Here is a 13,872-nt window from a genome sequence, read left to right on the forward strand (position 1 = left end):
TTTTGCTATTGTGAACAATGCTGCCATGAACATAGGTGTGCATATGTCTATTCGAGTGACGACTCTTAGTACTATAGTTTCGATTATAGTTTTTCTTTTTTCTTTTTTCTTTGCTTTTCATGGTTATAAAAGCAGTAAGCACTCATTGCAGGAAATTAGTAAGATATGTCCAGAAATAATTAAGATTATATAAATGGAATTACTAAGTCAAATGCAATACATACTGCATACTGCTAAATTACTCTCCTAAAAGTTTGAATCCATTTTTATTCCCACTGGAAGTATATGGCCTGTCTAGTCTCTTTCCTTACCCAACATTCCATGTTACCATTTAAAATAAGTTTTTGCCATACTCATAGGTGAAAACCATTATTCATATTTAAACATGCATTTCTGTGATTACAGTGATTTGGATATCTTTATGGTTTTTGAGCATTGGAATTTATTTATGAGCTACTTATTGATGCATTTTGCCCGTGTTTCTTTTTCTTGGGAAGGGTTTTTTTTTAATTGATTTATCAGAACTTTGTATAATAAACATATTAACCCAGTCTCTGACATGAATACAGCAAATATTTTTAACATTTATCATTTTGTCTTTTCACTATATTTAAGGTCTTTTTAATTATAACAGTATTTTAGTAATATCTTTGTATAGTCAGACGTTGATATCTTCATTTAGGGTTTCTGTGTATGTGCTCAAATAAATGAGAATGTATGAAAATGTTCACTTTATAGTACATTTATGGTTATAGATTAAAATTTACGCTTTAATCTACATAGTATAATTTTGGGGTGGGGGGGACTAAAGTGTGAAATAGATATTCGTAGGTTTCTCCACACTCAGATTCCACTGGCCAGGCTACCTCCTTGGTCTAAAGCCCCGTCTAATTATTCATGCAGACATTTAAATTGAAGAAGTCAAGGAAAGTCCCCAAACACAGGAACCACACATCTGTCTTTGCTGTCCTTCACATGACCTCCTTTCTATAGAAGATTCGAGCTCCTCTCTAAGTCTCAGTCATCCAGGCGTTCAGCTGTTTCGTCTCATGTGTGGGGTCATTTCCTTTTTTTTTCTTTATGATGAAGCTATCTATTTTTTTTTTTTTTTCCATTTACTCTAAGACAGATTTATCAATGAGGTTTATATGCTTAGTTAAGCATCTGAAAGGGACACTTTTAGGGTATTTAGTGTAGATGGGTATAAGGAAGGTATTATTAATTTTCTACACTCATGGAAGAACACACTTTTAGACAGAGTCTGTTGTGTGTTAAGGCTTCACCTGTCTGCACCCTGTTATGTTGCTAATAGATCTCTTTCCTTGTCAATCAGGCCCTTGTGAATCAAGTGTCAGCAACTGTTGAAAATCGTTTTTCCAAACACCTGCCAAGTGGTGAAGCTCTATGTGGTGTTTTTACAAGGGAGTATCGTCATGATGCCCTCAACTGTCAGGTAGGGTATATTAATTAATGACTTTATTATCAAATTATGGAACAGTACTTATATATCTCTTTCACTAGGATTTCAGCATCTTCACAAGGCCATGTGAAATAATTTCCTTGAATTTATGAAAGGTAAAATTGTTTCAGAGAAAATTTAATATCATTACATTGCAAAGCATGAGAAATAGAACAGATTTTTCTCTAACGACGCTTATGTTTTGATTTCAGATTTCAGTAAATACTCACTGCATCTTGGTTTATAAAAGAATTCAAAGTTATATGGAAATCCCAATAAGTAATAAGAAAATTAACAAAAACCACTTTCCAATCATAATTTCTTTTTCTTGAGAAGTCAAAAATGTTGTATTACTGATAGTCTACTTGGTGTTAGGCAAATCATAGAGAAATACAGATTTTCCTCAGTAAACTCCCAGGTAAACAATTAAGACTAAACAAAACAATGGCTGTAGTACATTGTGTGGTAGACATGGAGATGTACTAGCCAGATTGCCCTTCTAGGAAGACTAGCTGCCCAGCTATGGGGAGTGTTGGTCAGGACAAATACCAGCTGTCAGCTCTCCCAGGTCTGCCTGTGACGTCCTGAGCTAGGCAAGGGTATAAACATCCGGCCATATTGCCTTGGTATGGGACAACTCTGACAGACAATACTCACTCCAGAACTCTAAACAGGATACCAAGGCTTCGTCAGGCTTTACAGTTTGACGTCCCTTTTGCCCCAACTTGTCATAGTTGTTGATCTTTAATGAACTTCTTGTACTCCAAAGTGTATCTCACAGTTAAGTTTTGGAGAACCAAACCCGAGACAATGAACTATTTCTATTTTTAATACTCGGAATGCTCATACATTTAAGAATTTAAACTTCAAAGCTGACATTTTACTGTTTTTGACCTACAAAAATTGCAATTTCATGTTTTTCAAACTAATGCATCACAATTTTAATGAAACTCATTTTCAGAGGCATTATTATAGCTTAGGGTCCCAGGTGGTGCAAATGGCTTCAAGTTGACTGCTAACCGAAAGGTTAGCGGTTTAAACCCACCCAGTGGTACCATGAATGAAATGCCTTGCTATCTGCTTCCTTCAAGATAATAGCCAAGAAAACCCTATGGAGCAGTTCTACTCTGTAACTCCTAGGGTCACCATGAGTAAGAACTGACTTAACCTCAACAGGTTTGGTTTTGGTATTTTATCCTAACTATCAGCAGATCTTCTCTGTCCCACAGGGTCACTATGTGTCAGAATTGACTCGACGGCCGTGGGTTTGGTTTTTTGGTTTCTAGCAGGTACATTCAGTGACTTAAACTTTTTTTTTTTATATATATATATATTCATATAACTGTCTGCCCATAGTAAGTGCTGGAATGTTAGTTCACACACTATTATTATTTTTAGGTACTTATTACAGTGCCTGCCTGCTTTGAAATTCTGCTCCTTGCTCCTCATCGCCAAAAATGGGTGAAAAAGATCAGATATGTTATATTTGATGAGGTACGTTTGGTGTTTATTTCTCTGGGTTGATGTCCTACTGTGCATACATGCTATAAGGAGGATTTCTGGTGCTTCGGGACCTCAGCCCCCTTGGTTGACGTTCAGGTTGGAGGGACACTTCCTTTGGAACTGTCTCACCAGTGAATCACGATCGATCTTTTGGCTCCATTTGCCTGTTGTGACCCCACAGGGTAGATCGGTTCACTCTGTAGATCTCCGTATGAGAGAGGAACCTTCCATTGGTGACTGCTATTTCAGGGGAACAGAATTCACCCACCATATCATAAGCTTCCATGGATAGAGATTTCAAAACCCAATCTTAGATCTCTAAGGCAAAGAATAGTGCCTTACAATTGCCAACAATATTGGGAATTATGGAATGTATATCATCAGTCATGGTCCCAACAGAGAACGGATAGCATGTTCAAAATTCAAGAATCAAGAAGGGTGTGTTTTTAAAAGGTATGTGTACAAGGGAAACTATAAGAGTTAGTTCAGTAATCCAGAAGTAGAAGCTTACCTTAATCCTAAAAGGACGAGGTGAGGAAGCAGTTATTGAAATTCAGAAGGAGGTTCCTGTTGAGTTGACCACATTGGAAGGAGCTCATCTTACCGTGGTTGATGTACACAGCCAAATCAAGATAATCTTCCAGGAAGGGAGACAAGGGAATAAAGACCTCAGCTTCATTCTACCCGCTTCCTCTGATCAATAGCCAGGGCTCTCCACTGGCCAAATCCAATAGAACCAGAGGGTATGGGAGCAATTTTGAGGTAATCCTTATTGGTCAGTTTCCCTGGATGGAGAGAACAGGGTGGAAAATAGTAGATATTTATAGAGACAAAGAGAAGATATTTAGCAAAGATACGAAGCAGCATTACTAACAATACTTACTCAAAGTGATTTAACATATTAAAAGTATATGTTCCTTTGCTACAAGGTTTTGTCAGCCTAAAGGGGAAATAGATGACAAACCTCTATTTACTGTACCTTTTTCTTGTTTTATACTTTGGAGCCACCAAATAGTAGAAAATACTTTCTGATTTGTTTGATCCTGAATAGATTTGTTTGATCCAGAATAACTCCTTGTATTAGTTATTTTTGGTTAATCTGTGTAAATTGTTTCTCGAAGGCCTTGACTATTCCTTAAAAAAAAAAAAAGCAAAATAAAAACAACTTTGCCTTTGCACTCTGGAACCTTGAATTATAGTCTAATCTCAAAACTCTAAAGTCATATGACATTGGGTACCTCAGTTTTCCCAATTTTACATAAGGGTGAATCTGATGGGTTTTGAAGGTTAATATCTGGTCCATCAGAGTCAGAGAAACGTGCCAGCTAGTACAAAGCGTAAGGTTAATATTCAGCAAAGTGGTAAATTTTCTGGCCAGGACAAAGCCAATGAGTAGTTGAAATATTCTTTTCTTTTTTTTTTTATTACTAGGCTTCTCTGAGAGTAAGCCCTTTTCAGTTGATTGTCAGGTGTTATAATCTGTTTAATGAAGACCACATTTGAGAATCTTCCCTGACTCCACCTCAGTTTGCTCTGTTTGGTCAAAAGGCATTCATTCATTTATTCAGGAAATGTTTATGGGGTATCTTCTCAGCGTCAGGCACTGTATCATCACTGGGGATACCCAGGTGTAAGGTCACAGTTTAACTGAGAAAGAGGAATTAAACAAGTAAGTGCACACATGACTATATTAGTCTGCATTGGTCCATTCTATGGAGAGAAAGAGCAGGCTGTCATGTCTCCAATAACGGCAGGATGGGCGAGGGAGGACATCCAGAACGGGTGGTCAGAGAACTGTTTCCTAGGCGGTGACATTAAGCTGAACTCAATAGATTAAGTGGAAGTAGCCTGAGTAAGAGAGTGGGTAAGAGCATTTTGAGCATAGGGAACAATAAGTATGTGAAAGCTCCGAGTAGAAATGCAACAAAGCAAAAGCCAGTATGCCTGGAGCAGATTAAATGTGGGGAAGAGTGGCTTGAGATGAAGCTAGAAAGGTAAGCAGGGGCCAAATTATGCTTGGCATTATATGCCCTGTTAAGGAGTTTGTGAGGAAACCCTGGTTGCACAGTGGTTAAGAGTTTGGCTGCTAACCAAAAGATCAGCAGTTCAAATCCACCAGGTTCTCCTTGGAAACCCTATGGGACAATTCTACTCTGTCTTATAGGGTCGCTATAGGTCGGAATCAACTCAACAGCAATGGGTTGTGGTTTTTGGTAAGGAGTTTGTATTTTGTTCCATGTGCAATGGGATGATAGTGAAGAAATTTAACTAGGGACATGAACTGACCAATATTTATCTTTTAAACGTATCATTTTGGTTGTGTTTGAAGAATGTAGGGGTCAGGAACGGAGGCAGGGATAGCAGGCAGGATACTGTGGTAGTTGAGGTGAGATGTAATGGTGGCTTGGTTATAAATGGAGATGGAGAGAAATACGTAAATGTGAAAAAAATTCTGTAAGTAAGAAAAAGAGGAATTTGGGATAGATTGACTAAGGGAATTGAAATTTTAGGTGTTGAGATTTATTGCCTGAATTTGACAAACGCTGAGTTTTGGGAAACTCTGAGTATTTCAGGCTTCCATATCTTATTTTCATTTATAATTTATAAATCAGCTTTTCAGCTGAGAACCTTTTTTCTTTACTAGGTGCATTGTCTTGGTGGAGAAATTGGAGCAGAAGTCTGGGAGCACCTCCTTGTCATGATCCGATGCCCCTTTTTGGCCCTTTCTGCTACAATAAGTAACCCTAAACATCTCACTGAGTAAGTGTTGGGTCCACTTGGGACAGAATACTTACCTATTTTGAATGTTTGAGTTTTATGCTTTCTGTATGGGTTCTGAAGGGTTTTGTAACTTTTGGGTGAATTTATTAACTTATCTCTTCATCTTCAAAGAACAGAGCCTGTCTTTTGCATCCTGGCAGGTACTGACCGAAGTCATCCTCTAGAAAGAACAGTCAAGGACTTCCCTAGGCAGATCTAAAATTGAGTAGGAAATGTTCCCTCCTATTTCAAAAAAGGTTCACCAGAAATGATATATTTATATCCCTTTTTCTTTGTCCTTCACCAAGAAGTGAAAAATAAAAAGGTATAATGACGTACTCAGCCAGGGACCCTGAGATTTCTTCATAATATCCCACTTGTAGAGCCTATTTAGAAAAATAGCAAAGCCTTATTATTGATAGCCACAGATTATTTTGTCATGGAGCTTGATTTTTTTTTTTTCTCTAGTAATAATGGCAATTATAGCAAAGACACCTGTAAGGCTTTCTCAGTGCCAGGTCCTGTTCTGAGGGCTTTGCGTATCCTCATTTAGCTTATATATCTGTCAATCTTAATGGAAAATTAGGCACAGAGAGGTAAAGGGACTCAACCAAAAGAGCCACAGCTCATAGATACAGAAGCTGAGATTCAATCTCAGGTGGTTTGACTCCAGAGCCTATTCTCTGAAGTATAATTTTCAGGGCATATGAAATTTATTTATTTACTTATAAATGTTTTGTTTCGTGTGAAAGAACTCCATGTTCTACCTCAATAATATGTAAATTTATTTTTTGAGGTGGCTACAATCAGTAAAACGGTACTGGAAGCAGACAGACAATACAATCGGAGAAAATTCTGCTTCTAAGAGAAAGACTGGCTCTCATTCCAATGTTCACAAAGACTCCTCGCAAATGAAACAATCATATAAAGTTAGACTTGGTATGTTTGATATAGCCATAAGCATTTTTATATTTTACTGAGGATTATTCTAGTCATTGCGTGTCAATTGATTTGGAAATTCTTGTACTTCATGTTTTAGTCCTCTATGAAGAGAGATACAATGATTTAGAGAAGCACGTATGTTCCGTGAAAGACGATGATGTTTGTTTTGATCATTTTCACCCGTGTGCTGCACTCACAGCAGATCATGTAAGTAATGCTTTAGCTGTGTTTGCTTTGAGTAATATAAATTTTTAGTGTATGTATCATAATTGAAAAGCTGCCTGATTCTTAGCAGAATTGCAGAAAACATACCCCGCAACAGATATTTTAACCTTAGTTTTAAGGATGGGAGCCTTGGTGGTGCAGTGGTTAAGAGCTAACGCTGCTAACCAAAAAGTTGGCAGTTTGAATCCACCAGCCGCTCCTTGGAAACCCTATGGGACAGTTCTACTCTGTCCTACAGGTTCTCTATGAGTCAGAATTGACTCCATGGCAACAGGGTTTTTTTTTTTTTTTTTGGATACCCAGGATGGTCTTTGTTGGTTTCTCAATGGTGTCTGAATCCACACAGCCTGAAAATGACTAAAAGTTTTACCGTGAATTCTTTGGTTAATTTACCTTATTTCTGGACATTATTTTTGTCCACTTTCTTTCTTTGCTACGCCAATGTCATTCTGTCCACCTCTCTGCCACTAACTCTTCCTTCAGTGTTATTAGGTGCCATCAATCAACTCTGACTTGTAACAACCCCATGTGATAGAGTAGAACCACCCCATAGGGCTTCCTAGGCTATAATCTTTACGAGAGCAGATCACCAGATCTTCTCTCCCATGGAACAACTGGTGGGTTCGAACCACTGACCTTTTGGTTACCAGCCAAGCACTTAACATTGGCCACCAGGGTTCCTTCCTGGCAGATTAATCCTTCTGAAATATAATTCTGATCTAGACAAGCCTTTAATGGCGTTCCCCTGGAAAAGGATAAATGTCAACTTTTTTAGCTTGGTATCTATGGTCTTCTGTGGCCTGGCCCCAACCTCCTTTCTACTCATGCACTCGTATTTTACTGCTAGAGGCCCTCATGCCATATGTTGTACCTGGAATGTTGCACCCCCGAGTCCAGTGCCCGTTGTCCAGATCCTGTTCTTCTCTCGCAACTTTTCTCCTGCTTTCCTTTCTTTCCTCCTTGATTCCTTCCCTTCTCTTTTACTTTTTTCATTTGCATTACCTTCTTCCCTCCTTCCCTCTTTCTTCCTTCCTGATACCCAGTGATTATCTTATTTCATCCAATGATTACCTTATTTTCATCTGTATCTGACTTTTTTTGACTGCATAATTTTTTTAAAAGTAATATATTCTCCTTAGGATGGTTCAAGACAGGTTCTCTTGAAGCAGCTCTGAGTACAGTGGTTTAGAGCTCGGCAGGATTATCATTTTGGTACAAGAGCCTTTGCCCCATTCTCACTAGCTATTTATGGAATAACTGGAAAGCAACAGCTCTGCTGCGGTGTGCTCTGACCCTGTATGACTTCTGCAAAGGCCCTGCTCTTGCAAGAGAATTCTTAAGACTTAGACTTCTGCAGCAGGACCGTAAGAAGAAAACAAAGGCTGAGGCATTACATTATGTTTGGACAGCTGTGGTTAAGGGTGTCGAGCATGTACCTTTTTTAAAGTAGCGGTGATAAAAAGTAGGTCGACCTTTCCAAATGAGAACACCATTCCTGATCTTATGTTGTACACTTCAGATCAGTATGAAGGAGCTGAGTGGCAAGTAAAAGAATAAACTGTGGCAACGTGAAGAGAAGCCCCTTCTGCCTGCATCCTCTCCTCTGTGCCTCTCTCATGGAAATGGTTCAGAAGGGAAGCGATGGGGCAGGATGAGGGAGCTGGCCTTCATCCAGCTGTGGGGAGGGATTGCCTTCAATCCATGTAAGACTCGTTCCTGGACAAAGAGCAGAGTTATTTGGCCTTTGTCACCAATGATGATGCCATACAGGAACAGCTGCTTGGCTCTGGGGAGAGGTCAGCCCTGGGCAGTCCCTGAAATAACTGCTGTGTGTCTCTTCTCGCTCAGCTTGGAGCAATGCTTGTCATCATGTATAAGATTAGGATCAATAATATGGTTGGCAAAAAGAGCATCATGTTATAATACGATTGTGTGTTTATGAATGAGGACTAGCATACATCTATGACCTTTTGTTTACCTTCCTTCTCTGCCTAGACTGACTTTTTTGTCAGCTCGTTAGGTACCGTGTGGTAGAGAGCAACTGAACTGAATTCCCAGCTTTTATCCTCAGAATTATTAAACTGATTTAAAAAATGAAAACCTGTAAGTTGAAAATTAATTTAATTTGATTGAGACATCAACCATGTGCCAGTTAGGCCTGTTACATAGGTTATGTAATTTAATCCTCACAGTAAACCTATGGCATAGGAAGCATTATCCCCCATTTTAGAAATACGGAAACTCAGGCCTCTGTAAAAGGCTATGAGACCTTAAGAAATTGTAAGTACTCTTGAACCCAACCAGAAGATTTTTATGTTAAATATCATGATAATTCCCATAAAGCACATGACAATTTATTTTAGTTAGACAGAATAAGTAATAACTTCAAGTGATAATTAATTAGAGAAAAAATTACCAACATTCAAAAACAATATATGCATTTATTATTCTGGTATAATGTGGTCTTTGCCATCTAGCTGGCTTTAAGTGCTCAGACTGGGAGAGGCTAAATGAGGACTCTGTCCATTTATTTGCATGCTATAGTTTTAAAAGTTTAAAAAGCATCTGCTGATACATTAATCTCATTTGTTCCTACCACAATCCCTAAGTTGGAAGTACAGGTATATTCATTCCTATACTATGGATGATAAAATAGCAGTTAGAAGTGGGATTAGAATAGACATTCTAACACAAACTTTTCTGTACTTTCCATTCCACCAAACATCGTCTCCATTTTTTTGTCAACTGGGTTGTGTTTGGAGTGGATTCTTTAGCTCAGAATTTCCAAATGAGTGTTTTATAACCTGTTAATAGCTATTTATTAAAACAAGTATCTTATTGTCAAATAATTTTGGGAAAAAAATCTGCATACTATAATTCCTTCTTTGAGATTTTAACACTTCCAATGAGAAGTCTTGGAAAAAGCCTATTTAATAGAGCGCCAGTGAAATTCCTCTCTTTTTTTTTTTTTTGAAGAAGGTGGTTGTTGTTGTTAGATACCATTGAGTTAGTTCTGACTCACAGCGACCCTACATACAACAGAACGAAACACTGCCCAGTCCTACGCCATCCTCACAATCGTTGTTATGCATGAGCCCATTGTTGCAGCCACTGTGTCAGTCCATCTCGTTGAGGGTCTTCCTCCTCTTCACCGATCCTCCACTTTATCAAGCATGATGGCCTTCTCCAGGAACTGGTCCCTCCTGGTAACGTGTCCAAAGTACATGAAACAGAGTCTTGCCATCCTCGCTTCCAAGGTGCATTCTGGCTGTACTTCTTTTGAAGAATACTTATTAACGTTTCAGGGACCATGGTTTCACACACAATTGATTCATAATACTAGAGGTTGAAACCAGCAGAAGATACTATGTGTAAACTTTTTGAGAATAGGAAGTTTTAATTTCCATTTTAAAATATCTGCGGATTAAATGAATGGTAAACACATCCAGAAGGCTTAAGGCAGAACCAAATCAGCGATCTTGTGAGAAGTTTCTTTGCATGTCTAAAGATGGTCTTAGAGTCTTGTCTTGAAGTTGGCCTAGCTCTTATCTTTGAACTTAGTCTGGCCTGGTACCCGTACGTTCATGGGGTGGTGCAAATGGTGAAGCACTTGACTACGTACTGAAAAGTTGGTGGTTCAAATTCACCCCCTCAGGTGCCTCGAAAGACAGGCCTGGTGATCTGTTTCCAAAAGGCACAGCCTGAAAAATCCTTTGGAGATTGCCATGAGTCAGAATAGACTTGACGGTAACTGTTTTTTTGGTACCCATAAAAACAAAGAATCATCTTCATCATCAAGCCAATTTCAATTTTAGTTACAGGGTAGAGGTTGCATCTTCTTGTCTAAACCAAGTCCACGTATCTTCCATCTATCCAATATCCCGTTTTGAGCTCTGGAGGCAGTTCATAGAGAATTAGCTGAGCTAAAGGTCTTAGGAGGTATAAAACCTTTTTGGTGGGCATTTGGGGTTTCTCTACTTTCGTATCTCAGGGGTCCTCTTGGTTAATATTTTGTTAGCATTTGGCACCTATTAGCATTTAAATATTTTTAGTTTAGTACCCCTTAATGTCTTCGATAGTGACTATAAGCAATGGATGTAAGATAAAATAGAAAAAAGAGTAAAAAATTTCTTTATTTTTCAATATATAACAATGAATTTAATGCAAAATATTCATTAACCTAATGCAGTTAATTTAGTTGAAAACAATTTAATGCAAAAATAGTATTACTCCTATTTGATTAAAGTGCAAATCTATTAATAATTCCAAGTATTTGTTTGCTAGTTCAGATAATCAGATTTAATTCCAGAACTGAAGACAGAGTCTTGAATCATTAATGCCATTTGAACATTATACTAATGCAAACAGATAGTCTCTTCAGTGTAATTACATGTTAAAATACAGTATAGGAACAGATAGAATATAGACCCTATGTCACACACCTTCTAGGGCTAACAGAGTTCTTCATCAGCCTGTATTCTGTGGTGAGAGGGAGTCCACTACCTGTTTGCTGGTTTCTGGCCAACCCCCCCGACTGGAGCTCAGGTCCCGCTTAACTAGCCTCGCTGATGGGAGAGGCTTACTTCTTTGATCCATAGCCCTGAACATATGGAGAGAAGCCCTTGTCTCTCAGTTGGTGGGGAAATTGGTGCTCAGTGTGTTCTTCCTAAACTCTTTAGGCAAGTCCAGGCTGGCCACACACACTGAGAGAAAAGTCCACGGTCATCCTACAGATAACCCATGTGACCAGAGTGATGATTTATTTACTTTCAACTTGCTCCAAAAGAATTTAAGTCAGGTTAAAAATAAAGATGCAAATACTGGTCAACAGGAATCAGACAGGGAAGAAAACCAGAAATGGGGAAAATAAAATCAGACTTTCACAGAATGTGAAAGATAAATTTGCCCATAACCTTTATAGCTGCCAATACAAAAGGAAAATTCGTTTCCCATAGCAGTTGCTTAGTTGTTATTTTTATATAACCATAGAAACAGGATGAATTGTAATTTCTTCCCGTAATTTATCAGTTTTTAATTTGAATTTACGTGGTTTATTCTTGGAGGCTATTATATTTGACACCAATAAATTAGATATCTTTTACTCATTAATCTCAAACATTTCTGGTTTATTTACTTGTCCCTTCTCCTTAGAAAGAATCTCAGAAGGGAGAAGGAATCTTAGAAGGGATGGTTGTGTAATTCTCATAATATTCATAACACTGTCGTATTTATGTATTGCTTTATAGTTTGTGAAAAGCACCTGTCTGCCTTGGTCTCTTACCTGTGGAGTACACTATGAGTAAGGAGGGACTGCAGCAGGCTGGGCTTTATGGCACCTAGTGTTATACCAGCATCTGTTATGCTAAGGTGTTTCACTTCGAAAAAGTGATAAAGTGACTCAAAATTACATGCCCTTAAAGCAGAATTTTCCTCCTTTTCTAGTTAAGAAAAATATCTTCCACTACAGAGCTGAGAGACCTTAGATATGATCCTATTATCTCCATCTTTCAGTACTGACAAAAGAGAGATTCAAAGTGGAGAAGAGATACTAGTAATTAGTGGGGCAACAGGTGGTCAGTTCAGCCCTCTGCCATCACCCTGTTCTGTGTTCGCTCCATATCACACAAATCTCTTATACAATAATTTATGCTAGTTCTATTTTGCTTACTTCTCAGTGGAAACAAAACATCTCTAAGATATACCTCTGAGTCTTTTTTTTTTTTTTTTTGGATTTAACAAATAAAAATTTATTTTCTCACAGTCTAGTAGGTTGCAAGTCCAAATTCAGGTAGTCAGCCCAGAAGAAGGCTTTCTTTGTCTGTCGGCTCTGGAGGAAGTTCCTTGTCATCAATCTTCCCCTGAACTAGGAGCTTCTCCACACAGGAACCCAAGGTCCAAAGGACACGCTCTGCTCCTGGCGCTGCTTTCTTGGTGGTATGAGGTCCCCCCATCTCTCTCTGCTCACTTCTCTCTTTTATTTTTAATTTTTTTTAATTATACTTTAGATGAAGGTTTACAGAACAAATAGTTTCTCATTAAACAGTCAGTACACATTGTTTTATGACATTGGTTAACAACCCCACGACATGTCAACACTCTCCCTTCTTGACCTTGGAGGATCTTTTTTTTTTGGTGAAAATATACATAGCCAGTGATACACCATTTCAAAAATTTCTACATGTACAATTCAGTGACATCGATTACATTCTTCCAGTTATGCTGCTATTCTCACTATCCTTTTCCAAATTATTCCATCACCATTATTTTCAACTCACTGTCCCCTAGGCTTCCCATCAAACCTTTTGAGTTGCTGTTGTCAATTTGATCTCACATAGATAATTCTTTTTTTTTTTTTGTACTGTAGATGAACGTCTACAGAACAAATAGTTTCTCATTAAACAGTTAGTACACATATTGCCCTATGACAATGGTTAACATACCCATAACATGTCAACACTGTCCCTTCTCAACCTTGGGTTCCCTATCACCAGCTTTCCTGTCCCCTCCTGCCTTCTAGTCCTTGTCCTTGGACTGCTGTGCTTCATTAGTCCTGTTTTGTTTTATGGGGCTGTCCAATCTCCAGTTGAACAGTGAACCTCCGGAGTGACTTCACCACTGAGCTATAAGGGTATCTGGGGGTCATACTCTCAGGGTTTCTCCAGTCTCTGTCAGGCCAGTAAATCTGGTCTTTTTGTGTGAGTTAGAATTTTGTTTTACATCCTTCTCCAGCTCTGTCCAGAACCCTCTGTTAGGATCCTGGTCAGAACGGTCAGTGGTGGTAGCCGGGCACCATCTAGTTGTACTGTACTCGGTTGGAGGCCTTGGTAGCTGTGGTCCATTAGTCCTTTGGACTAATCTTTTCCTTGTATCTTGTTTTCTTCATTCTCCCTTGCTCCCAAAGGGGTGAGACCAGTGGAGTATCTTAGATGGCTGCTCACAGGCTTTTAAGACCCCAGACGCTACTCACCAAGGTAGAATGTAGA

General features: G+C 38.6%; 1 protein-coding gene across 3 annotated transcripts in view; it reads left to right on the forward strand.

Annotated features, from left to right (window-relative positions):
* Positions 1 to 13,872, forward strand: part of LOC101360108 (DExD/H-box helicase 60) — a 96,241-nt gene that overhangs the window by 33,483 nt on the left and 48,886 nt on the right. For all 3 annotated transcript variants that reach the window (XR_002825958.1, XM_023742864.1, XM_023742863.1), the window contains exons 18-22: positions 1,334 to 1,453; positions 2,858 to 2,953; positions 5,607 to 5,722; positions 6,519 to 6,661; positions 6,762 to 6,871. Coding sequence is in view for 2 of the 3 variants with exons in the window: in XM_023742864.1 (XP_023598632.1) it covers positions 1,334 to 1,453; positions 2,858 to 2,953; positions 5,607 to 5,722; positions 6,519 to 6,661; positions 6,762 to 6,871 (585 nt within the window). In the remaining variant the exon portion in view is untranslated. The remainder of the gene's footprint in view (positions 1 to 1,333; positions 1,454 to 2,857; positions 2,954 to 5,606; positions 5,723 to 6,518; positions 6,662 to 6,761; positions 6,872 to 13,872) is intronic.

Source organism: Trichechus manatus, unplaced genomic scaffold (genome assembly GCF_000243295.1).
Source record: "Trichechus manatus latirostris isolate Lorelei unplaced genomic scaffold, TriManLat1.0 scaffold00220, whole genome shotgun sequence".
NCBI lineage: Eukaryota > Metazoa > Chordata > Mammalia > Sirenia > Trichechidae > Trichechus > Trichechus manatus.